The sequence below is a fragment of the Bemisia tabaci genome, chromosome 9 (genome assembly GCF_918797505.1).
Source record: "Bemisia tabaci chromosome 9, PGI_BMITA_v3".
Taxonomy (NCBI): Eukaryota; Metazoa; Arthropoda; class Insecta; order Hemiptera; family Aleyrodidae; genus Bemisia; species Bemisia tabaci.
Window position 1 is genome coordinate 7,589,723 of NC_092801.1, and position 27,106 is coordinate 7,616,828.

The 27,106-nt window shown below is 42.7% G+C and overlaps 1 protein-coding gene across 1 annotated transcript in view; it reads right to left on the reverse strand.

Moving 5' to 3' along the window:
- The window catches only part of Eip93F (Ecdysone-induced protein 93F), a 133,326-nt gene that overhangs the window by 32,311 nt on the left and 73,909 nt on the right, over nucleotides 1-27,106 (reverse strand). Inside the window, 1 exon segment of the mRNA XM_072304514.1 lies at nucleotides 5,580-5,767. Coding sequence (XP_072160615.1) covers nucleotides 5,580-5,767 — 188 coding nt within the window.

Genomic DNA, 27,106 nt, shown 5'->3' on the forward strand with positions numbered 1-27,106 from the left:
TGCAACGTGGCGCAGCGTCTCATTACTGGTTTCGCGAGGCGGTCGCCCTAAGCCGGGCCTGGAAAAAAAAAACGTGGGAGTCTCCTCATTCGCACAAAGTTTCGACCCCCCGCCCCCCGCCCTTCCCCCGCGAGTGCGTGCATCGCCTTGCACTATTCTGCATCCCATGCGGGAGTCAGGTGCGGGAGGGGGAGGGCCGGGGGGAGGGGCAACGCGCTCGGAGGGAGGGGATAGTTCTTGAACTCATCTATGAGCCGCGCCGGTTTTTTTCCCCCTGCGCCCGACTTGTAGGCAACCTGCTCGTCTCCATTTCCTATTTCGCTATTTTGCCCCTGTTCCAATTCGCTTCCTTGCTTTCCGCGCCCCGGAGCGGCGTTGCCGGATCTCGGATGTGCGGATTTACCAGCGGCGCGGCGCGCTTTGCGGTACATCAATGGAGATGTCGCATGTGTGAGGGATTTGCGATTCGACCGTTGATTCTTATGTAAAAGTTCGTGAGAAACACGATAGTGCCACTGTTTTTCTCTGAACTCATCTCCCAAGCTCAAAAAAAGCTCTCAAAGTGAGGCCAAAATGAAGGGGATATCCCACCCTACCCTGAGAGTCCACCTCTACATCAAAACAAACTCTCCATGCAAAGATGGGGAGCAAATACATTAGCAGGGTTGCCGTGTTTTCAGTTTTGGAGTTCCCAAATAAAGTGGCAGCCCTGTCAATGTATTTGCTCCCTATCTTTGCATGGAGAGTTTGTCTTGATGTAGAGGTGGACTCTCAGGATAGCGTGGGATATCCCCTCCATTTTGGCCTCAACTTGAGAGCTTTTTTGGAGCTTGGGAGATGATTTCAGAGAAAACCAGTTGCACCATCGTGTTTCTCGCGAACTTTTACATAAGAATCAATGGTCAAATCGCAAATCCCTCACACATGCAACATCTCCATTGATTGCCTCCATCGATGGAATTCAGAGTGACAATTCGTCGTTTCCGAATGAATGCAAGTATATTTCAATTTTGCCAAATTTCCCCTCGAGCATGACATTTTTACCAAGAAAAAGCCTGATGCATTTTTAGACTTACAAGCACTGATTATCGACATTGATAGACAAAGCGATAAAGAATGAATACGAACAGACAATTGAGCGATTCTATATCGGTGGAAGAGGGTGGTTGCAGTAGACGAAGGAGGTAAGTTATGGTTAACTAACGGCAGTCTACGATAGATCCTGCACAGACAGAAAACTCAACACGAAAATTTGGTTAATATAGAAAGTAAAACACAAAATAACCCAAGCCTTCGGTTGATTCTGAGGTTTTCCAGTCTCTCCCTGGTTTTCTGCGCTGAATGAACTACAAACTGTGCCAAAATCAACGCAAAAGGGTTGGTTTGTGTTTTACTTCCTATATCAATCAAAAGTAACACAAGAACACAAATATTTTTCTAACTGTATGGTTAGTCCATGAGTTCCCCCCTTATAGTCAATGGGAACCACCTGCCTCAAGCAAAAGGTCTTCTTTGTCTATAGCTTTCACTATCAATTTCAATAATCAGCCCGCATACATGGTCATAATGGTCGTACTTTTATGACGAGGGCACTCCAATAGACACCGTGTCGGAACTGACTTATTCTTGGTGAATTGTCTGAAGGAAATATCGTAGATTATTTTCTATCAAGACCGGGTAAGATTCCCTCGCAGAGAGCAGCGTGTACGAGGGACAAACCGTCACCCCTCCGACGTAAGGGCGTACCTCAACTCCCTGGTGAGCCTTCTTTTACATATGAATCCTCGTTTTCTGGGGCTCATGCAGAGATCGGGATGCGTCCTTACGAAGAACTTTCAACGCTGGCTCCGACGTTCGACAAAATCGGAGCGTCTGGCCGCGCCGCACAGTGGATCAAGTCAATTAGAGAGGTCGGAAATGAAATTTTTGAGTAAAACTTCAAATTTTGGTGTTTCTTTCGTCACATTTTCAATGGAGATGTTGCATGTGTGAGGAATTTGCGATTTAATTGTTGATTTCAATGTAAAAGTTTGCGAGAAACACGATGGTGACACTGGTTTTCTCTGTAATCAACTCCCAAGCTCAAAAAAAGCTCTCAAGTTGAGGCCAAAATGGAGGGGATATCCCACGCTATCCTGATAGTCCACCTATCCATCAAGACAAACTCTCCATGCAAAGAAAGGGAGCAAATACATTGACAGTGCTGCCACTTTATTCGGTGACTCTAAAACTGAAAACACGGCAACCCTGTTAATGTATTTGCTCCCTTTCTTTGCATGGAGAGTTTGTTTTGATGTAGAGGTGGACTATCAGGATAGCGTGGGATATCCCCTCCATTTTGGCCTCAACTTGAGAGCTTTTTTTGAGCTTGTGAGTTAATTTTAGAGATAACCATTGTCACCATCGTGTTTCTCTTACTCCGTAATACTTGAACGTTCCCTAAACGGAGTTATAAGCTTCAAAATTTTGTCCGACCTCTTTCATTATTTCGATCCACTGTCCGGCGCGGAACGGAGCGGAACCCGCGGTGAGTAACGCGCGGGGGACGATTTTTAGCTGATTGACGAGAATCAATCAAATCAAAAAAAGGGACCGGGCGGACGGGCACAGGAACGGGGGAACGAACCGGAACACGTGAACCCGGAACGCTATCCCGCCGCGCCGCCCCGGTCGGGCTGCGGTCGACGAAAACGAAATCATTTTTCAATATCGCCCCCCAACCCCACGCCCCCCTCCCTCGCGAAATGAGGGGGGCGATCCGTGAGAGACGGTCTAAAAGTTGTCAGACAGCACCGTTGCCGTGTTTGGAGGGAATCTCGGATTAGAACGGGAGACACGGAACAGGGATAAGTTGGATTGCATTTTGCAAAAAGGAACCACTAGCATTGCAATGATGCTAAGATTGTGCAACTTCATCCTTTGCAATAAAATTGCGGAAATTGTGAAAAACTATGAAATTAAGATGGTAATTTTTTTCTTAAATTTACAGTTTTTAGCGAGTAAAATAGAATCTATTAAGGGATAATCGGGTTTTTCCTCCAAGACAAAAGAAGTTGCACAATCTTAGCAACATTGCAATGCTAGTGGTTCCTTTTTGCAAAATGCAATCCAGTTGAGAATAGGGGACAATGTAAATCGCCAAAAAGTCTTCAGTTGAAAAAAAAAGGGGAAAAAGTTGAGTAGCATTTACAATACTCTGGTTCACGGCATAACCAGACAGTATGGTAACTTCCACTAAAATTATTGTCACAGTAAGGAAAAATCTTGTTACTTTCACGATAATTTTGATGAAAGTTACCATACTCTCTGGCAGTGCCGTTTATTAATCAGAATATGGTAAATGCTACCTAATTTTTTTTCCGTGAATTCCGTAAAGATTATGAAATAATAGCACAAGATTCTCAAGTACGGGTATAAAAAGAATGAGAAGAAAAAATGAATATTATCTCTAAAAAATTACAAAGGAAAAAGAACCCGGAATAAAAGTGTCAGGGGTTATCCCAAAAATTAAGGGTGCCTTATTGGAGAATTCGCTCCTTATATTTACGTGCATTTTGCAATTATGAGCTACGATTTCTGGCTCATCCGTTAAACACTTATGAGCATGAGGAAACGAATGGTCCGTAAGTTGTTTCTAAACTAAGGCAGAAACCGTAGTTATTAATTGAAAAATTAGTACGATTGATCGATAATTTTCCGAACTTTCTTCGTCTGTCTCAGGCACTTTCTGGCGGATTTGAAGTGCCCTTTTTTCGATACGCTTCTATTTGAGGTCAAGAATGTTTAAGTGCACGCCCCCATAGTCTTGTATAACTGCTACGAGCGAATGTCATTCAATTCTGCTAAGAATCCCCTCCAATGTATCTGCCACCTGAATCCCTTTTTACGTAAAATTCTGAGGAGAAAACACATAACATGGTATTTAAATTTATGCCTTGTCTATTGACCCATTAAATTTTCTTATTTTCAAATTATGACACACCCTGATTACGGTGGGGACAAATCACTGCCTTGACGAGCCTTGGCGTGCAAAGTGTTGAAAGTGGTCTGTCCTTTGATGATATGAATGCGTAGATAATTAAAGAACTACGTTCCTGTACTTAAAGTCATTAAATTTTTAATCAGTATGACTGGACTAAAAAATGTCAGTTTTAATCTCAGGTCAATTTCGCCTGTTTTTAAGACCTTTTTTGCATGATAAAATTTTTGTCCGGCGAGATATTCTCCCGAGAAGAAAAAATTTGACACGGATAAATGAATGGAAAATCACCAAGAACCAACGTTCCTTGTTGGCAATGGGTGCTATTTTTGGATTGAAAAATTTTCAGCTCTAACAGGAAAAGGTTTTTCCCGGTGCTGTTCATTAAGCTTTTTCAATCCGGGAAAAAACATGCATTCGTAGAACAACGTTGAAGAGATCTCAATTCTGAAATCCTTAGAATAAACGCGTGAACCCTGAGCACTCTCTCTGCCCTGACACCCCGGCAAGTAAATTATTTTAATTTGATTCCGTAATGAGTGCTATTGTGTCATGAAATTTGCAGCGCCAAAGAACTTTATTTTTATCTACGACCAGGACGCAGGACGCTGTTTCTGATGAGACGAATCTGTTAATGTTAGCAGTTAGTCTAGGTATTGGCAGAGGTGGATTCTCACCCAAACATTTCAACTCTAATATAAGGTCGTTCTGCAAAGACCGAAAAGACAAGTCGAAAGTAATGAAATGGTCCGCATGGCCACTATGAAGAGAAGAATACAAAACTGCGACGTTCTGGTCCCATGCAACGAAGAAGTTGCATGCAATTTGTCCGATTAGATATAATTGGCCCGAAACGCCCCGGTGTAGTGTTCTTGTTCTCCTTTCAGCCTTGGAAGCCCATTTATAATTATTATCGTTTTGTTATTTTAATCGGTAAGATGAATGCCAGTCCGCGGACTGGCCGGTCAAAAATCTTAAAATTTGAATCGGTCAATAATTACAATTAATATAAAACAAATTTACAACTTGGTTTTTTCATTTTCCTCAAAAGTTTTTGATGCACATTTACGGTTTTTTTCTTTTTCTTTTTTAAATTTTGCCTATATTTTCTATATCTTGGATGTGCGTGTTGCATATTCAAAAATTGTAGGCGTTTCAGTTTTACAGAGACTACACTGAGTTGACTGCGGCGCTTTGATGCAACTATTCGTGTTCCGCGGACGTGCATGTTGCATATTCAAAAGTTGAAGGCGCTTCTGCTTTTTTAACCTCTTCAGATATGCACGGGAGTTGTCGTTAGTTGCAGCGTCGGAATAACAAAGTGCCTATGTAGAGAAACTAGATATTGCAACTCAATCCCAAAAAGTGGCACTCCATTGGTCAATACGAATTTCAGGCTTTTATGGATTTTCTCATCACTAATTTTGAAATAATGCCTGAACAAAATTTGAAGGGTATTATATTTACGACGAACGAATTATCCTTTTTCTATTAGTTTCATTCATCTCTCCCTTGATAACACGAACTAACACTACTAACGTGGTGAACGCTAAAAATTAACTGTAAACATGATGTTGCTACTATTGTAACTGTTGGTTACCTGGAGGTTGGTGATATCGGTGGGGCTGGGTTTGTCAGTGGGGCATAGGACGCACTTGTCAGCAGCGACCGGGGACCAGTCCTTCTGTTCCTCCATCTGAAGCTGGGCACTGTATTCGGGCAGCAGGCTCGAGTGATAGTGCTGCCATTTCCTCCTCCCCATCAACTCTTCCGCGATTCGCTCCAGTCCTGTCGCCCACCAACATACACAAAAACACAAACAGATTCCATTAGTCTAAAATCGCCACCAAAATGGTTTAAACACAAAATAATTTAAATTAGAGCACTAATACAGGGAGAGTATGGGCATGCCAACAAATTATTTGGATTGCATTTTGCAAAAAGGAATCAAGAGCATTGCAGTGTTGCTAAAATTGTGTAACTTAATCTTTTGCAATAAGAGTACTGAAATCATGCAAAAATGTGAAATTTATATGGTAATTATCGTCTTAAATTTACAGAGTTTAGGGAGTAATCGACAAACCGTTCATAGACGATCAGGTCTTTCTTTTAAGACAGAAGAAATAGCAGAATCTTAGCAATATTGTAATGCTCTTGGTTTTTTTTTAAAAAATGCAATCCATTATCGCAAAAAATACTTAAAATCAGAATATTTCTATAGGGAGAGTTCAGACATGTCGGTAATTTTGAGGTTAGGCAACCGAGCCTTTAGGGCCCAGAGGGGCGGCCAATCCATGAATTCAAATTTCCAGAGTGTTGGGACCTGTCGTTTTAAAAGCACATATTTGACTTAAATTGAGCGTAAATTAACTGATTTTTGCGGAGGAACGCGTATTTATGAACATTCTTGGCCATTTAGTTTGACGAATTTCGTTTTTGGCCATTTTCCAACACCATCGTGATATATCGATATTTCCCCATTTGAAGCTATAGTAAAGACTCGATAATGAAGGTGTTCGTTGCAAACACCCTTATAATCGATCCTTTTCCATAGGTTCAAATGGCAGATCAATCGATATATCGCGAAGCACGCCACGCCACTGGTCTCGACAAGACAAGCCGCGGGCGCAAATGATGGAAAAAGAGACAACGGCAAAAGCAAAGGCAAAGGCAAAAGAGCCGGCCGAGAGAAAACGCAGCCGGCTCCGGGAGCGAGAGAGAAGGGAGGGGGGAGGGAAAGCGCGAGAGAGACGAAAAAATTAGAAAAAAAGGAAGAAAAATGAGTGGCTGTGCAAGATAGGTGCTAAATACGGGGCGGCAGGGATCAATAAAGTATAACGCCGCCGTGGTGGGTGGTGGAGTCCCAGTTTTTATTGCATAAATAGGTGGGTATGTGTGTGCATTATGGGCTGTCTGCTGTTTGCTTTAACTTTGCACTCTCTCCGCACTCGGGGTGCCATGCTCGAATTCCTGAACGCACCCTCGGATTTTAAGAAAACACGGCAGGAATCTGCCTAGGGTGCCATGAACCGTAGGGAAGAAATGTAAGATTGGAAATCTTAGTGAAAAATTCCATGAAATTTCACGAGGCCGTGAAATATTTCATATTTTCAGGGTCCAGAGTATGCAATTTGCACGCAAACACACAAAAATAGAGGAAAGCCATCTTCACATGTTGCGAAACAAGAAAAGGAACCGGTATTTTTCGATATATTTCATGAATTTCTGGAAATACTTCACGCGAAATTTCAAGTTTTTATTTTTTATGAAATTTTATCACCCCGACTTTGTCGTGCTAGGAAAAAAACGCCGTATGAGCACTCAAATATTACCAAACTTCCCACGACAATTTATTTATTTATAAGGAAAGTTAGGCATGTAATTCCTTGAAATTTTCCGAAATATTAGATTAAATTGCGAACAAAATTTTCTAAATAATCGAAAGAAAGTTAATTTGGTAGCAAAATTTTTTTAAAAAAACATTTTAGCAAAAAGAAACCGCGCGATCACAGTGTTTTCAAAATCGTAGAACTTCTCATTTTGTGTTAAAAATACTCAATACATATACAATATTAAAATTTACACGTGTATTATACTTTGAAATTAATAATTTTTCGGCGGGAGGCCAAAGCTAAATGCTATTCCAGGAGATTTTTTTTTAGATAATTATGAAGAAGCAACATTTTTACAACATTGTAATAGCGTTGGTTCCTTTTTGCTGAATGCGATCCGATTGGTTTATTGGTATTTTTAAAAAAAAATCAGGCGAGTGACCGCGACTACCGGACACAATAATCTCAATGAGATAGTGTCAAAGAATTCAAAATTAATTTTATAGGTACGGTACCATTGCATCGGGTAGTTTCTAATGATTTCGCACATTTCTACGGTGAATGAATCAGGAATTTTGGCTTACCGTTTGCGATCAGATACTTCAAACATTCCGAAAAATCGTCAGCTATGTGCAACTGCCTGCCCACCACAATGCACTCTCTCAAGCTTAGGAACTTTCTCAACTAGGAACAACTCAGGGGTATCTAGTGGGATTGTGCTCAGGTTACAATGATATGACGCCATGGCGATGAACGGATTTTGGGAGGTTTCTCTCTCATTATCCTTTTTTTGCACATAAAGCCATTCGGATACAAGACAAAGAATTTGCACACCCATTTTTGGCATTTTGAACTAGATTCTGCAAAAACCTTTATTCTCGCACGTCAGCGGCTGAAAATTTTGAGGATGAACCCACAAATGAACAGGAAAAACGCCAAAATATTCGCCAAAATACTCCGGAGAGAGGTATTGTTGGAATAGTGCCAGGTTCGTCGTTTGCCCCCCGGGGGGTAGAAAGGCAAAAAAACGGGGGATAAAATTCGCATTCTGATTGACGCTCTTTAAAGTTTTTTTGAATTTCGAATTTTGACTTGCAGATTTACCATACCAAAGGTGAATGACGCGTAGAGCACGATGCGCACATTTAAAACGCGACAAAGTAACTCAGAATTCGAAAAATACGTAGTTCAATGAGCGCAACTTTTCAGCCAATTCAAAACGCCCTAGTTTCGCGCCGAACCGAATAGTGTCATCCGGCACCAATCAGAGGCGAGCATGGGTCTCAACGACTTCCGTCAAATGTCTTCATACTCCTCTCATATGAAAACAATAGGAAAGTCTAAACTATATCTTCAGAATCGAAAACTGGAAAAAAAACCACATCGGATCTAGAGTCCAGACTCTTAAAAACATCGACAAGAAAAATACTCTTATTTCAATCGGATTTTTACTTAAATCAAGAAAAATCAAGAAACTTTCTCCAGTGGCGAGGCGAGAATGATCGATTCTCGATAGTTTCCCATTTGAGGCTATGGTAAAGAATCGATTATTAAGGTGTTCGGTGCGAACACCCTGTAAATCGATCCTTTCCCATAGGTTTATATTGCAGATCAATCGATATATCGCAAAGAATGCCAAGCTAATGACTCTCTCGTTTCGTATTTTCGAGAATATAAACTTTCAAAGTTTCCAGATTTTGTCCGAGTTTCCCTATCGACTCGCCCCAGTGAGCGTCGGCCGAAGGGAGGGTGATTTTTTCGCGCGCAGAACTCCTTCGATATTTTTATCGAAACCGAACCCCTTCCGCCCTCCGCGGCCCGGAGCAACGGGGTGGGACAGGGTGGACGCGGGGGGCGGGCACCCCCTCTTTTTTCGCCCTTTTAGACGTCATTAACCCTGACGCGCCGCGCCTTTAATTTCGCTAGTCTTTCAATTTCGCCCCCCCCCCCACCCGCCTCCTTCGTGCCCCCTACAGTCTGAACTCGCCGTCCCCCGGTGATCGTCGCGGACCGAAAAAGTTCATTCAACCAAAGCCGGCCAGACAACCCCAAGTATTGACGAAACATTCGATTCGCTCGGAACGAAGCTGATTTTGGAACTTCACGTCGATAGCTTGTCAAAGGATCTTGGTCAATCGTAACTTTGCAAAATGAGACCTGGTTGATGCACACACTGGAAAAAAAAACACATTGGATCTAGAGTCCAGACTCTTGAAAACATCGACAAGAAAAAGTACTCTTGATTCAATCAGAATCTAGCTTAAATCAAGAACCAAGCCTCTTAATTTAACCGCACCGTGTAAGGCGCAATGCGTGAAATATTCATGCATTCTTGTAGGCGCTATCCGTTTCACGCTGACCACAATAACCGCACTGTGTTTGATGCAATGCGTGAAGTATTCGTGCAGTCTTGTAGGCGCTAATATGTGTTACATGCACTGGAAAAAAACACACATTGAATCCAGAGTCCATACTCTTGAAAACATTGACAAGAAAAAGGACTCTTGATTCAATCAGATTTAAGCTTGAATCAAGAACCAAGCCTCTTAATTTGAGCGGATTTCCTTTTGATTTAAGCTTAAATCTGATTGAATCAAGAGTCCTTTTTCTTGTCGATGTTTTCAAGAGTCTGGACTCTAGATCCAATGTGTTTTTTTTCCAGTGCATGGAAAAAGAGTCCCTTATATGACTTTAAAGTGACTAATTCTAATTTATACTGGTAACGTTAATGTTTCTTCAATGAGTGAATCCGAGAATTTCCCATGATCCCGCGTGAAATTTAGGCAAGCGGTAGAAATCCTGTAGAAATTGTTCCTTCTCACTTTGATAAAGGTACAGTTTGAAAAATATTATCTTGAAAATTATAATATTTTCAAGATTCTTGAACAGAAACCGGTTTTTTTTACGTTTAAAGGTACTTTTACGTTTAAAGGTATGGTCTGCGTAATGGCCGTCTGAGACGAGACTATGGGCGAGTTCACGTCTGTAATTAGTCACGTACTCAATGCGAGGATGGGGTCAAAAGCATATGCTTGCTTAGTTGCCACTTGCAAGGGCCCAGCTGGAGTCTATCATTCCTACGAACGCTAACATCTTTTGTAACTAGACTTTTAAAAATGGAACTGCGACTTCTGTTCTCTCCATAGTCTTGCAAAAAAATTTCTTGCTGGGCGACTGGTATGTCTATCTGAGATACATTCGTTTATATACCAATGATAACTCGGTATGTCTATCAAAAATAATTCCGTATTTAGACCTTGCCTGGCGTTCGACTGGAACTGCGACTCCATTTCTCTCCAAGTCGTGCAAAAAATGTGCCTGCTGAGCGACTAGTATGTCTATCTATGATACATCCGTTTATCCACCAATGATATCCCGGTATGTCTATCAATTATAATTTCGCACTGGCGTTTGACTGGAACTGCGACTCCACACTGGTAAAAAAAACCCTCTTGGACCAATGCCGCGTTGCATTGACTTAAGAGTGCAGTTTCTTGTCGCCGGATTTAAGAGTCTTGACCTCTTGTTTCAAGCGGATTTTGCATTGATTCAATTCAAAATCCGCTTTAAACAAGAGTCCAGACTCTTAAATTCGGCGACAAGGAACTGCACTCTTGAACCAAGAGGTTTTTTTTTACCAGTGCATTTCTCTCCAAAGTCTTGCAAAAAATGTGCCTACTGGGCGACTGGTATGTCTATCTATGCTACATCCGTTTATCCACCAATCATAGCCCGGTATGTCTATCAATGATGATTCCGCATTGGCGTTCGACTGGAGCTGCGTCTGGCGAGCGGCAACAGAGCCGAAGTAGGCCGGTCGGAGTGCAGCGTGCAGTGATTGCCGCCAAGACTTATTTCCTGTATGTCGAACCCGTTTCCGGTTTATTTTGCGCTCTCGCGAAACAGCAACAGCGAAACAAGGCCCCCTTGCACCGAAGCAGCGGCCCCCGCCCCTCCCCCCCTACCCCGCGCCCCTCTCCCCGCCGCCGCTGCTCCTGCCTGGCCCGGCGTATTCAAATATGCGCAAGTAACCTTGCGAATCGTTCCGAACCCAGGCGTATCAATTATGCACCATACAACGCTCTAAGCGGCAGCGTTGCCACCAGATTTGCACAGATTTAGGCCCGCAGCCTGATTGTTGAAATTTCTTGTTTGTCGGGGCGAAACACTGGAAAAAAAAACACATCGGATCTAGAGTCCGGACTCTTGAAAACATTGACAAGAAAAAATACTCTTGATTCAATCGGATTTTTGCTTAAATCAAGAACCAAGCCTCTTAATTTGAGCGGATTTCCTTTTTATTTAAGCAAAAATCTGATTGAATCAAGAGTATTTTTTCTTTTCAATGTTTTCATGAGTCTGGGCTCTAGATCCAATGTGTTTTTTTTCTAGTGCATGGATGACCTAGGTTAAAAGGCGGAGCGTGATTGGTCGGCTATGTCTTAGCGCAAGCAGCGAACAAAATGAGAGAGGGAACGGAGCCAGGATTTCGGGAATGTTTCTTCAAAACCTCCTAAATTTTTCTTCTCTATAAGAAGGAAATTCTGTGAAAACTTGAAAGAATAATGTTGATTTGTTCTTTCCTCAGCCTTCTCCTTCTCTCCTCTTCTTCTTCTTGTTTTCGTCTTTGTTTATCGTTTATTTACCTCGATTCAAAACTAGGAACGGAGGAACTAGCATGAAAACTTACAAACACGTAGATGATACAACTATTCGAACTTCGCGGCCACGCTAGGAAGTATCTTTTCTAATTGAAGGCATTTCTAATGGGTCGACACTCTTCATGAAAAAATTATCTCAAGCTGCACATTTCTCACTAATTTACGCTGCTATACGTTTGATAGGGGTTTTAACTGATGCAACTATTCGGCCTCGGCGGTCACGCTAGGAAGTATCGTTTCTAAATGAAGGCGTTTCGTGTGTCGAGAGACCAATTTAATATGTGTCACACTTTTTCTATAGTGAAAGGATAAGACTCCTTGCACAGGTACTCAAGTGCGAACGTCACCCAAAGGAACGCGTCTTTGGACAAAATCGGCCATGAAATTTTACGCAAAAATGGTAAAATTTTACGTCTATCTCGGCACCATTTTAATGTTAAGCGGTGCTTCTTGTAGACAATTTTACGAGAAACCAATGAAACAGTTTTTGAAACACCATCATTGTATATTGCTGAAGATATACGCTTTTAAAGCTTTTAAATCACGTCCGACCTCATCGATTAACTCGATCCACTGTGCTGCCGCGGTAAGGAAAAACGCCGTATAAACCTTCAGACGTTGCCAAATTTCTTTCGATAAAACATTAATTTCCAGGAAAATCTGTGAATTTTTTTCCTCCGATTTTTCACATAATTTTGTTCACCGTCAGATCTAAATTATCTGAAAAGGGTATCCCGGAATAAGCATGTCAAAATGACTTTGTGAATGGATTTTTATTTTAACCATTTTAAGTCATCAAGGGTGTCCTGAAACTTAGGTTTGGGGGGATTTTAGCCCCTCAACCCCCTCCGCCCCCCCCCCCCTCAGACCCCCAAAAACCGCTTTTTTGGGCTAAAAATCCATTCTCAAGGGCATTTTGACATGCTGATCCCGGGATACCCTTTCAAGGGAAAATATTCATAACCCTCCTCAAAAATAAACATTTCATCGGTGGAAATTTGGGAACCCTCGAATGTTCATACGGCGTTCTTCCTCGGCACGGCGGTGTGTGCGTTGTCTGTTTCGTCTTCAAATTTTTAATTTCGAGAGCATCGTGGCAACAGTGTTCGGACTGCATTTCCTTCTCGTTTTTTTTCATGCTCCGGGCAAGAACGCTCCCCTCTTCGCTTTGGTTTTGCATGGAGAGGGGCCGGGGACGGCGAGGAGGCCCTGCAACTCCTTGCGCCCACTTGTATTCGCGAAATTGGCCCACTGTAGTAAAATCGTGCGCGAAAATCGGAGCGTTCCGCGGTCAAATCGACCGGAAAGGGGCCAGTTGCGCGTTTTGACAACAGGCTCACATAGATCGAACCCAACCGAAAGAAACCGACGCACACCCAGCCCGCTCTGTCGCATTATTTGAGGTCAAAGTTGAAGGCTTCGCCTCGCGTCGGTCCTGTACTGCCGTGCTAAGGAAGAACGCCGTATGAGCTTTCAGAGGCTGCCAAGTTTCCTCCGATGAAAACCGGATTTACTGGGAAAATTGCGAATATTATTTTCCAAAATTGTCAGGCAATTTTTTACGCAATTCAATCTAAAATATCTGAAAATTTCAAGGATACAAATGCATGAATGTCACGGCAGATCATTGGACCAATCGATAGTGGTGAGGCGTAAATGAGCGATCATCGATATTTCCCTATTAGAATCTGTGGTAGAAGATTGATTGTTAAGGTGTTCGTTGCGAATACCCTGTTTATCAATCCTTTTCCATGGGTTTAAATGGCAGATTAATCGATCAATCGACAGTTGTGAGGCGTGAATGATCAATTATCGATATTTCCCCATTTGAAACTATGATAAAAGATCGATTATTAAGGTGCGCGTTACGAGCACCCTCTTCATCAATCCTTTTCCATGAGTTTAAATGACAGATCAATCGATCAATCGAAAGTGATGAGGAGTGAATGATCGGTTATCGATATTTCTCCATAAGTTTCATGCATTTCTTCGTCGCAAACACCCTCTTTATCGATCTTTTTCCATGGGTTTAAATGGCAGATCAATCGATCAATCGATCAATAGACAGTGGTGAGGAGTGAATGATCGGTCATCGATATTTCTTCATGCGCTTCATGCATTTCTTCGTTGCAGGCACCCTGTTTATCGATCCTTTTCCACGGGTTTAACTGGGAGATCGATCGATATATCGCAAAACACGCCGCGTCACTGACTTGCAAGTTGCATCCCACGCCGTCTTTCGCCTCTCCCTCGCTTTCTTTGCGTCCGGCCCGACCGAACCCGACGCGTCTCATCGATCTGCGAGGAGTTATCCCGGGCTCCGGGAGGGGTCACTGAACGGTGATTGGGAATAGGCGGCGCTCGTCATTTCGAGACACCCGGAAGAGACGGGCTGAAACGCCGCCAATTCAAACGTAAAACGGTCCTCCACATACTCTTACTACTATTAATTGGTAACAAACAATAGAAAAAAAAAAAAAAAAAATCGAACAGATAGATTCTGAGATATCGCTGTAGACAGATTTGGGGGACGCCACACGGACGGACACACATTTTTTCAAGTATGGTTATTTTGACTCCTGGGACCTTAAAACGTCTTGAAATGATGAAATTTCAACTTTTTTTTTTTTTTTTTTTTTTTCTTGGAGGATGACAATACTTCCTCTCTACCCTAGGGTCAATGAAGTCCTTAAGAGTCATCGATGAGCCAATTAGAGTGGAATCAGCTTAACTGTGAGATGACATATTTTATGTATAGTTTCACTATCAGATAGGTGTTCATATGTACGAGCCGTTCCTAAATTACGTAACGCCCGGGGGGTAGGGGGTCAAAAATTCCAAAAAAGTGCGTTACATTATTTAGGGAAAGGAACGGTCCTGTATGAGCCAAAAATTGTAGTGCCAAAATCGCACAGTTCCGTTCATTTTGCTTTGCCTACTTGTGTCCATGTTTGATATGCTTAAACTGGTTAGTCAGCGGTTTTTTTTTCGTTGCAATCAAACGCAGTATTTTTTTTAGCGATTTTTATTCAGAGGAAATCTTTCATAGTTTACATCGGCCCCAGCGGGCTGATTGTTGACATTGATAGATGAGGCTATACGCAGTGAAGACAAATATGATATGGAGGGATCCTATTGGTGGAAGCAGGTGGTTGCAATGAACATGGAACGTTGGTAATAGACTGGCTAACGGCAACTCACGAGAGACCCTTTAGTTATAGCCTACCATCTACCGCCTTATGTCCATAAGAACCACCCAAATTATAACCAATGGGATTGCTCTGGACTCATTATGTCCTCTTTGTCTATCGCTTTGCCTATCAATTTAAACAATCGGCCCGCTGCGGCAACTCCGAAATAACTGGGAGCGAACAATCGCGCGAAGCGACTCAGAACTCACTTTAAAGCCGCTGAAAACGCAATTAGCGCCCGGGCTGAAACCCAGTCAACAGCGCCCCGAAAGCAGGTTAATGAAAACGCGGTTTCAGCCGTGAAAATGCGGCGGCACGCTCCCCCGCCCCCAACCCCGACGGCCGCCCCGCGTAGTAAACTCCGATGATTTTCGTCAATGAAATGTGACCTTGAAACCGGCGCGCCCGCCCCGCGGAGCTGGAGGGGGGGGGGGTTGGAAATCAGGATTCCAGTGCGAAAGCGGAATAAATTCTCCGCTTTAAATTGGGAGGGGCGCCCGGCGCCCGGACGGGCGGGGGAGGGAGCGTTCCATACGCCACCCCCTCCCCCCGGCGCAACCCCTAAATACTCGAAACATCCCCCGCCCCTCCGCAACGGGGACGTTGACTTCATCCTCTTTGTAAACAACTTTCGCTTCGCATCTGGTTTTCCGGCTGTCGCACAGGGAAGCGGGCACGCGGGTTTTCAGGGTAGACTTTCGGGCTTTTTGTCTTTGCGGCGGGAAAATATTGAGGGCAAGTTGGTTTGAATCGACCGAATCCAGCGAGTATGAACTAAATTTTTTGGATTAAATAGCTCAGAGAAGCACATCTGCTTGTCATTTTGCACGTGAATACATGCTATTTTACATGACGACGATGAAACTATTAGACCACGTATCTCGTTTGCGGTGTTCGAAAATTTCCGCTATCATTTTATTTTTTGGAACAGAACAAATCAAAACCATTTCTTGAAATGTTCATAGAGTTTTCTTGGCACAAAGAGAAAAAAATAAAAAACACTAACGGAAGTTTTCAAGAATTGACGTTGAGTAGTTTACAATTTAAGCAATGAAATATGGCAGGAAGTTTACAACGTTGCAAACCGAGATATTAATTCCTCACTCTTTTTGCACTTTTTAACAGGAGATTCTTCGTGAATAGGACGAAATTGCATTAGATTTAGAAAACAACAGAGAAACATTTATTTTTTTGTTACGAGAATATTTTATCCAAACGCTGAATCTCACAAAATTTAAGAGAAGTATTCCTGGTTTGGGTTTTTCATATTTTTACCAACGTTGACATTTGATTACTCAAGTAGAAGGCAATTTTTTAAATAACACTTCTCAGAATGCACGAGAATAATTCGTAGACTTTCTTTTTCTCCATGGTCGATGAATAAAAAAGTGTTTCCATTACTCGTCAATAATTTAGGTATACTCATTCCGCGTCAATTCGCCGGTAAAAAAATGCATTTGACAACATTTTACGTGGCGCAGGTAGATCTACATCCTAGTGAGTAATAAAAAAATCCTTCTACAATCATTAAATTATTCCGCTTACATTTAAAAATAATCACACGAATTTTTTCAGCACGAAAAACGAATCACGCGCCCAAAATCAGACTATAAAAATAGCGTTCGAACGAGCAGCCAACGCCCTTCGCGATAAATGCATCGTGTCGCGCTTGGCGATACATCGATTGAACCTATGCAAAAGGTTCGATAAGCAGGGTTTTCGCAACAAACACCTCAATCGATCTTTTACCATAGCTTCAAATGAAGAAATATCGATAATCGATCATTCATACCTCGCCACTGCATTAGTTGCGGAATGGAACATGAGGCAGAAGCGAGTTAAAATATTTATGCGCACAAACCGTCTGTGATAGAAACTTGCAGGCCATCGACCTTCTCAGCTATGTTAAACGCACAGCCTGTGTTAAGAAAACATCAATTAATTCGATAGGTATCGACGAATTTCTACCGGCGGATTTTGCTGGATATCGACGTTATATTGTACTTATCTAGATACACTTGTTAGAAAAAAAATCGGTCACATGAACCGTGCGTACGGTGTTCAATATCGGCCGCATCCTTCAGTTCCTGTGACCGCTCTCTCAGTTCTAGGAACCGTATCCTTGGTGCATGCAACCGAGCTTTTTCGTTGGTTCGATTCGGTTTAAAAGCTCAGTCGTAGGAACCGAGAATACTGTTCCCAGAACCCAGATTACGGTTCCCAGAACCCGGAACACTGTTGTATGGACGTATTTATGCTATAAGGAAACTATGTTACACGCAAACCCTATGCACATAGTTCCTTTTAGCATAAATATGTCCAAATGAACCAAGCAATGCAGCCGATATTGAACACCGTACATACGGTCCATATGACCGAACTCTCTTTCTCAACTTACGTCACGGGGGCAAACAAATCCTCAAAATGCGAAAATCTCCTTTTTTTCTCTATGAGGCGGCACTGATATTTTCTTCGTCTTCTCACCAGAATAACAAACACACCTCCGTTCCAAAGATTCCCGCCTGCTGCAAGCGGTAGAATCGTGAGAGAACGAAATGGCAAGACAACAGCGCAGACGCTTGCGATGCACGCGGAGAATATTTTAGCAGGACCGTTAATTTCGGCCAAAGAAAGAGGGCCTAAAAAAAGCAGCCGTTCGGTCTCTATGAGCCGCGATGGAAAAGTAAACAAGGGGGGAGGGGGCAACAAGTCGGGAGGAAGGAGGGTGAGGGGAACGAAGAGCTGCGCGGAATGAGGGAGGAGGTAGACTGAGAGATGGCGGTGGGTGTAATAATAATAAATAAGACACCTTAATAGTGGGAGTATGGACATTTGGATCACATTTTGCAATGAGGAACCACTTTTTCTCTCTCTCCCATGAAAGCACATATCTGCATAGGGAAGCCAATGACATGTATGTTGTTTCTAAAGTGGGCCAGAACTAGTGCTTCCTTACTGCAAAATTTAATCAATTTGAGCATCCATTTTTGATCTACTCAAACATCCTCGGGTTCAAAGCAAGACGGGGGGGGGGGGGGGCGTCGCACAAGGACTGTTTAATTGGCCAACATTATGCGATTCGGAACCATAATAACCGGCTTGGTTTAGAAACAGCGTATGTACTATTAGTTTCCCTGCGTACATAAGTGTTTATCGGATGAGCCAGGAATGGCAAAATGTAGTCGAAGTCCAATTGTGGGAGAGGTATCTTTACAGTGAAAGTGTAAAACCAGGACCTCCCGTGCACATCATCTAATGTAAGATGCTCGCATTGAAAAAAAAGGGATGCTGGTTTAACATTCCGGATGCGAAAAAGTGTACACGAGCTCACAAAACGCTGCAAACTAACCGCTTAAGCAGTTACTATAGCAATGTCAAGATGTAAAACTAATTGCTGTGGCGGTTAATTCAGCGTTTTGTGAGTTCTATCAAACTTTTTTACATCCAGGATATTAAATCAGCATACCCTTTTTTTTGGTGATAGCTGTTCATAAACGAGCGTTTATTCGCAAACATCACTAAGTTCACGCGAAAACCAAGTCAAATACGTGCTTCACAGGCGACAAATCGTAAATATTGTAATAATGCACCATTCTGAGTGATTAAAGTCCGTAGGCCGGTCGCTCTTTTGAGCCCAAAAAGCCCAAGGACCTAACCTCAAAATTACCGACATGTCTGTACTCTTCTTATTTAGGTGCTCCACATCATGCCGCCGACAGTGCCGAAAATAAAAAGCGCGTTCAGGAATCAGGCGGCAACATCGGGCAGGAGGGCACAACGCGAAAAAACAAGGAGCGACGCCAGGCGGATTGGGGGGGGGGGGGGGGGTTAGGGGGGTCTAAGGGGGGGGGGGGCGCACTCGCGCAATTCCTCTAATTATCAGAGCGTGGTAGGTGGGAGCGTCCCGGCGGTGGTAACCCAGTATGAGGAGTCGAACCCGGGCGACGACCGCCGAATCCGCGGCGCGACGCCGCGCCGGCATGGCACTGACCTGGGCCAACTCACAAATTGTTGCCACCTGCACCCCACCCCGCCCCCGCAACCGCGCTCGCCGCCGTGGCTCGGATCTCCGCGCTCTTCACGCAGCGTGAAGTCGTCGGGGGAAAAGTCTCCCATGCCAGAAGTAGAATGTCGTGTCGCTCCTTGCGTACATACTGAGGAAAAACGCTTTACGAGTTTTCGAATGTTGTTGAAATTCCTGGAGCACTGAAAAAAAATTCTCTGCGTTTTTACCAAGGTCTGTTGGTACCTTTACCATCTCACTTTTTTTTTAACCAATTATTGGTAATTTTACTAAGACAGACTGGTATGCTTACCTAAAAACCGGTATTTTTACTGTTTTTTTTTCAGCTAAGAATACCACTTTTATTGGTAGTCGATTCCCGGTAACTTTGCCATCATATCCCGGTAATTTTACCACAGTCGATAAAAAATATTGGCATTTTTACCAAGGTCCAGTAAAATTACCGAGAAAGTTCAACAATTTTACCGAGATTTCTCGATAAAATTACCGATTCCATAAATGGTAATTTTACCAAGAAAAAACTGGGAACAAATAGAACCCTGAATTCTGGGTAATTTTACCCTTTTCTTGGTAAATACACCGAGATTTTTTTTCAGTGAGGAGAATATTCGTTTTCGAAGGGAGTTATGAATATTTTCCATTAAAATTTTTGGACGCCTTGGATTGAATCACACTGAAAAATAACATGGTAGATTTTACCATACTCTGACACAGTGATCGGAGTATGGTAATTAACACCAGACTCTATGGTGGCATTGATCATAATATTATGTAATGATCATATTGTGGAGTGTATCACCAGAATTCTAGATAATACTACTATAATTCTGGTTATTTTCACTAAATAGTATCACTGTGTAAAGAATAAAGTAGACTTGCAGTATATGTATCTATACTTTTTTCAGTTTACAAACGAAATTCCTCGGAATATTCAAAAATTTACCTCTCACTTATAGCACAACACAGTGATAGTTTTTAACAGAAGGTGGTTATAGAAATTTTGTGAAAAAAATGATATTCCCCACAATCCTTTTAGGAAATGAACATTCGCATCACTCACGAGTTCCCTGTCATGTTGCTTGAATTTTCAAGTTGTTTCAGAACCGTACTCACCTGCAACAAAAACAAAAAATACATACATTAGCAAAGCGTTAGAGCATGACAGTGACATTTATAGATTTGAGCGACGCGTTTATTTTGAAAATAGCATGAGTAGTAACAGTGTTTCGTAAATATCAAAATCGTAAATCATCCTTTCCTACTCGGAAATCAAGTGTGAGAGGCATATAGGAATAAATTCTGCTTCAAAAAGAGTGAGAGAACGCCCTTTTTACATCCAACAGGACGTAGTGATATGCTCGTGTAAATCATTTTATTGTAAACAGTATGTTCCGATTCAGTATATGTTCAACATATTAAGTATCCTCAGTATGTTCTTTGACAAAGCTTGTTTCGAAAGAGTCGCACAAGTGACGCAAGTCCTGTTCGACGGACTTTGGTTGGATTGCATTTTGCAAAAGGGAACCAGGATCATTTCAATGCCGCTAAGATCGTGCAACTTTCTTTACCCTACAAGTCTAAATTGGGCATCTATACAAATGTTATCTTTACTCTCGATATATACTATGGATTCAAGAGGAAAATTATCCTTGTAAATATGATTTTTTTCATTTTTTCAGTCATTTTGTTCACTGAAACAAAAACTCCGGCCGTGGGAGCCGCAATTACGGGCTATGTAGACATACCGTCCGTTCCGGGCTCAAAGGCCGAAAATTTCGGCTGCTGGAGGCGTAGCTTCGATTGCTCCGGGTTCAGAGGCCGAAGCTATGTACGGCTCCAGCAGCCGGAATTTTCGGCCTTTGAGCCCGGAACGGACGGTATCTCTATATAGCCCGTAATTGCGGCTCCCACGACCGGAGTTTTTTTTTCAGTGTTGCAAATAATGTTTGTTGTACAATCCTAGCAACATTGGAATGCTCTTGGTTCCTTTTTGCAATATGCAATCCAGTTATTCTGTGTCGATTGTTGTCAATTCTTCGACAATTTCACTCCAAAATTTATGACAGCGTTCTGCGTCTGCCCTCCCCCTTTCAGGTAAAACCCCACAAGTATGCGTAATTTTTGGCGTAGAGGTGGCATCCCGGCGCGGTGGCGGCCGTGCGTTTTACCAGCGTCGTTGCCCGCAAAATAACTCTATTAGGAGCCGGGACAATCCACAATCCGCAATTCGCAATTCGCGATCGGCGGACAACACAATCGGCTCTCCGATGCGATGCGGCTCCGAGCTGCATCTCCGCTTTCTCCTCGACATCACTCCGACGTAAGGACTTATCTCACTTTCCGCGTGATCCCTGTGCTCCGTAAAACCCTGTGCATTCCAGGGCTCATGTGGAAATCGCGGTACGCCCTTACTTCGGAGGAGCGATGAGGCGAGCACGGGCCTCGAACCCCGAACGCAACTCCTCAATCCACCGCGATGAGTCTGCGAAACCGAAATCGAGTCGTTTACACAGAGACAAATTTTTCCCGAGGTACGATTTTGACTTGAGCGTCGTTTCTTGTCGACAAAATTTGGATTTTTTTTTCACGTTATATCCGCACGGATTTAACTTAAAGTCAGTTCTTTTGACACAAAGAAACGTTGTTTTACCATCGTTTTTTAAACTTGAACTTGATGATAGCAAAACGACGCTTTTTTAACTCAATATAACTGATGCTGAGTTGTAACCGCACGTACTTAACTCATAAAAACCAAATTTTGTCTACAAAAACCACGCTTTAAGTCAAAATAATATCTCAAGAAAATATTGTTTCAGTGTATGCGGGAGACGCTATTTGCCGTTTCTCGGACGAAGCAGCGTGACTCCATTCCAAGGTTGCAAAATCGACTCAAACAATTCAATTTGTTACAAGCATGTACCTGAGTAAAATATGGGATTTTTGGGGTTTTTTCTCTGAGCGCTCAATACGCGATACATTTGATTCAAATGCCCTTGAAGTTGCTTTTAAACATTTTCAATTATTCAACTGTGGAACGAAATTTTCAAGAACTTTAAAGAGCTCGACATAATTTATGAATAGACATTACCTCAACTTGTCCTTTTCATTCGGATGTCTCTTAAAAAGGCTAAACAACCGAGTTGATGGAAAAGGCCATTCGCAAAAGTCAGCCTCACTTTCGCGGGCTTTCGCAAGCACGTAAAATTCCAGTCGCAATTCAATGACTAATTGACAATCGATAAGGGTTACTATAGGAATTGGAAGGCGGTAGGCAGGAGGTAGGAGAAATAGAATAATAATGAGATGATAATGCGATTCGAACGATTGGACATGGTCTATTTCGCGAAAGGTCAGCAGAGGTTATCAAAACTCAGAGACATTAAAAATAATTTTCATAGTTTATTGCATCAAAAATACTGACCGATATTTCAGAAGCTGCCATTTTAAGGATGATTGCACAAATTGCAGCTTATACAATCCGTACACACACATCGGATGAAAACCGTCTGGATTTGCATGATCAAAATCCGATGATTTTTTATTCGATTTTACCTTGCCCTATGGTGAAATTTCCCAATACTACATCGGCCTATTATTATCAGAATGAACCGGAATATTACGTTTATACGTTACGTATTTGATGGAAAGTGAAAGATAGACAACTAAACGTTTTAACTTTTCATTCCCCTCTGTGATGAGTGCTTCAATTGCTTCATATCCGATGCAGTACGTGAAAATAATTGTAGGTACCTATGATTGAATTACGAGTATGAGAATACCTATAAGATACTTTACCAAGGTTCGAATCAAAACAAATATATACCTAACCGCATGTACAAATTTTATGTGGGTTAATTGTGTTATTCACTACAATGTTGTCATTGACAGGTCATAAATCGAATAATGACTTATTAATCCCGAGAAATTTCGATTGCGAAAAACGCCTAGGCGCATTTTAATATGGCGCGAATCAGAAAGAAGCAGGGTAATACGTTTGTATACATTTGAACCATGATGTAGCCACTAGATCAGTTTGTGCATGGAAGCAATATTTCTGGATCCAAGTATTAATTCATCGTTTTCTGAATGGAGGTACCTCCATTCCAATGTTGCAAAATGGATTCAAACGACTAAATTTTATAAACGTGCCTTCGCAGTTTTTGTTCAAAAATTCTCCAATTTCTTCACGAGATCAAAGGAAAACCGGCGAAATTTTCGGTGAAAAATATCCAAGATACCTTGGTAAAAATGAAATTTCCGAGGGAAAATTTGGCAACATTGAAATATAGTTACGCTCTTCCTCCATTCCAGTGTTGCAAAATGGATTCAAACGACATTTTTTAAACGTATACTTTCGCAGTTTTTGTTCAAAAGTTCTCCAATTTTTTCACGAGATCAGAGGGAAAACCGGTGAAATCAGTCAAAAATATCCAAGATACCTTGGTAAAAATGAAATTTCCGAGGGAAAATTTGGCAACATTGAAATACAGTTACGCTCTTCCGTAAGGAAAACGACGAACTTTCCTCGGTACTCGTTATAAGTCTAACACCGATCCAAGGACCTGCTGTAAAAGCAGACGTTTTCACAGGGAGGAGGGGGGGAATACACCTCCATATTACACGGCTCTCGTGTTTGTTTTAGGCCTGATATGCATGTAGGCCCCCGCATATCCCTGCCAGGCCACCCGCCGTACCCGCGATCCGGGATCCGAGCGTCTGGCGAATTTTTCAAGTAGGCTCGAAGGATTTCATTTTTCCGGGTCCTAATTGAAGAGCGAGAGCTTCACGCGTGGGGGCTAATCGTTCAAGAGCCTCGTTGTCACATGAGTTTCAACTTTCAAAGTTCACTCTCCGCGAATTTCCACGCTCGAGTCCTGAAAAGTTCGGGGAATCCAATCCATGTATATTCTTGATGCATGAACGTGAGCAATGCAGCTGCATCACTGGGGAAAAAAAAAAAAAACATTGGATCTAGAGTCCAGATTTTTGAAAACATTGACAAGAAAAAGGACTCTTGATTCAATCAGATTTAAGCTTAAATCAAAAGGAAATCCGCTCAAATTAAGAGGCTTGGTTCTTGATTTAAGCTTAAATCTGATTGAATCAAGAGTATTTTTTCTTGTCGATGTTTTTAAGAGTCTGGACTCTAGATCCAATATGTTTTTTCCAGTGATTCTCAGCGCTCTCTCGCGGCGAGATTTTCAAAAAAAGTTTGCCGGTTTTGAAAGTTTTTAGGTTAGCTTGTACCTACCTTCAGATTTTTCAAAATAATACAGTTGTTCTGCATTATTTATATTTTGCATGCCTCCAAGTCCTAAAGCTTTCTGCAAACCATCTTTAATGCATGCACAGGATGCACAGTAGGAGCCGCTTTCACAGCGATTTCGGCGCCAAAATCCTCTTGATATTTTCACCGGCTTTGAAAATTCTAAGGTAGGTTTGTACCTAGCTTAGAGTTTGTCAAAATCATAGAATTTTGTCTCCTATTTTCATTTTCTGCAGTGAACAATCATCGTGATTCCTCGTAAGGGTCTAATTCCGAAAGAACACCGTCGCGTTTTACTCGAGATCCGTCGAAATCGTCCTTACTTCGATGTTATGCTCAGGATTTCCTTAAACTTCTCTACTGCAAATTGTAAACTACGATACATGGAGCTTATTGAGGAAAGGTGCTGTTTAAGGAATAACTCTGAGCATGGTCCTCAGAACAGCCTTAAAACAAAAACAGCCCCACTCTTCTGGTCCATTATATGCACCCATCGACACACCGCTCTCAACGCACCCACTATATTATCGTTGTGCAAAATCAATAAGTATCGCAGAAAGCAAACTTTCAACGAAAATCGAAAGCTCCCGCAAACTCGGCAATCACGGGGGGTAGTTCTCCCCCGTTCGGCAAGAAAACCCCACATCCAACTTATTTCCACGGCGCATACGCGGTTTGATAGAGTTGCTGAATGCGCCTAAGTGCAAATACCTCCCAACACAGCTCTAATTCATTTTTGCCTCCGTGAAAATATCATTATACCTGTGAATGCGGCTCAAGAGCGCCTAGCGGAGGGGGCGAGCTCAGCTCCCGGGAGTGGGGGATAAGTTCAGAACTGTCAAGAGGGTAGGCGCATTTTTCTTCTTACTCCTTTTTTCCCAGGGCCTTTGTCAACTATTCCCGGCCCCTCGCGAATCGCTCCATAGAAATTAATTTTCCGCTCACGAAAACTAAAACGCACCTACATCCTCCGCGGGCCCCTCCTCCAGCGGGCGCTGGAAATAGTTGCACTTTAGTAGTTTCCCCCACCTCCCCCCCTTCACCCCCTCCCCCGCCCCCGCTTTGTGCTTGTAATTATACCCGGTCGGTCTCCCCTCGCGCCCGGATGCTTTCCAGTAGCGCGGCGTGCTTTGCGATACATCGATTCATCTACCATTTAAACCTATGGAAAAAGATCGAAAGATAGGGTATTCGCGACGAACATCTTAATAATCGATTCTTTACCGTAGATTTAAATGAGGCGATATCGATAATCGATCGTTCGCGCCTCGCCCCGGATGCTTTCCCCCTTTTTTTCGCCGGTAAGTTGAACGCCCTGTCGAGTTGGAGGGCTCCGCAGCGCTCCCTCCCGCGCTCTTTTCAGCCTATCCGGGGGATGATAAAAATTTTAGGGGCGCTCGCGTCTTCGCCCCGCGCCCTTTTTTTTTTTAATATTTTAGCGAGGCCTGCGTTTGTTTTGCGGGTGCATGGTTCTGAGGTGTGACGCCGCGCACAATGGAATAAATCAACTGGAGGAGCCGGACGTAGTGTGGAAACTTTCAAAGCTTGCAAATCCGCACTGTTCAAAATCAAGGAGTGAAATTCGGTGCCGGAGTCTGTATGACACCCAAAACTCCCGAGCGATACGAATGCGGAGTGAAATTAGCACCATCAAAGCGTGTAGCACTCCGGAAAAAGAGTATATTCCGCTCCGTAACAGGGGCCATCCATAAATTGCGTAACGCTCTGGAGGGGAGGGGGGTCAAGGAGAGCGTTACGCCATTTTGTTTTTAGGTATTAAAGAAAAGGGACCTATGTCACAAAAGTGTTACAAGGGGGTGGAGGATTGGGGGGGGGGGTGTCAAAAATGCCGAAAAAGTTCGTTACGTAATTCAGAGGCGGCCCCACAGTATAAATCACTCCGTAAGGAGAAAAATTCCTATCACTTGAGGTTTTTGGACGTTATATAGACTTTGGCATAGAATTCACTTCAGAATGTGTGGTTCAACATTGTGGTACTACAAAAATTTGAGGTATTCAAATTGATCCCATTGGTTTTCACGTAAAATTTCCTCCACGAGGCACTATCAACAATTTAAAAGTTGACGCAATAAACATCGAAATTTCCACTTCGAGTGAAACAATTTATGTCCGACGTATCCCATTGACTTGCTCCACTGTGTGCCGTGGCTGACGGCCTCACTTGCAAAGTGCACGCCGGGAAGTGGAACAAGTTTCTGCAGGCGCGACATTAATTTTGACCAAGAGAAAGTAATATTCGTATCCTTGCAATTAGGGGGGAGGGGGTGTCACCATTTCAATCCTTTTAGCACAGAGAAACTGCATAGAAGGATTGTGATGGCGAGACCTTTTAAATGGACTTTAACGGACTTTTTAAAAGCTTGATTGGGATTTTGGATAGGAATATACGCAAAAAATCACCACGTAATCTATTTACCTGGTACTTTCCTAATATTAAATGAAAAACGCAAGGTTTAGTGACCCATTCGGGAATCATGAATTCCACCGGATTCGAGATTTTTTTTGCGGGTGACGGCGCGAACGCGGGACGACGGCGTCGAAATTGGCGTCGAGGGCATTTTGTGCATTATTTCGTCTTGTGATGTTGGCTGCTCGTCGCGTCGCGTCGTTTCGTCCGCTTCACGTGTGCATT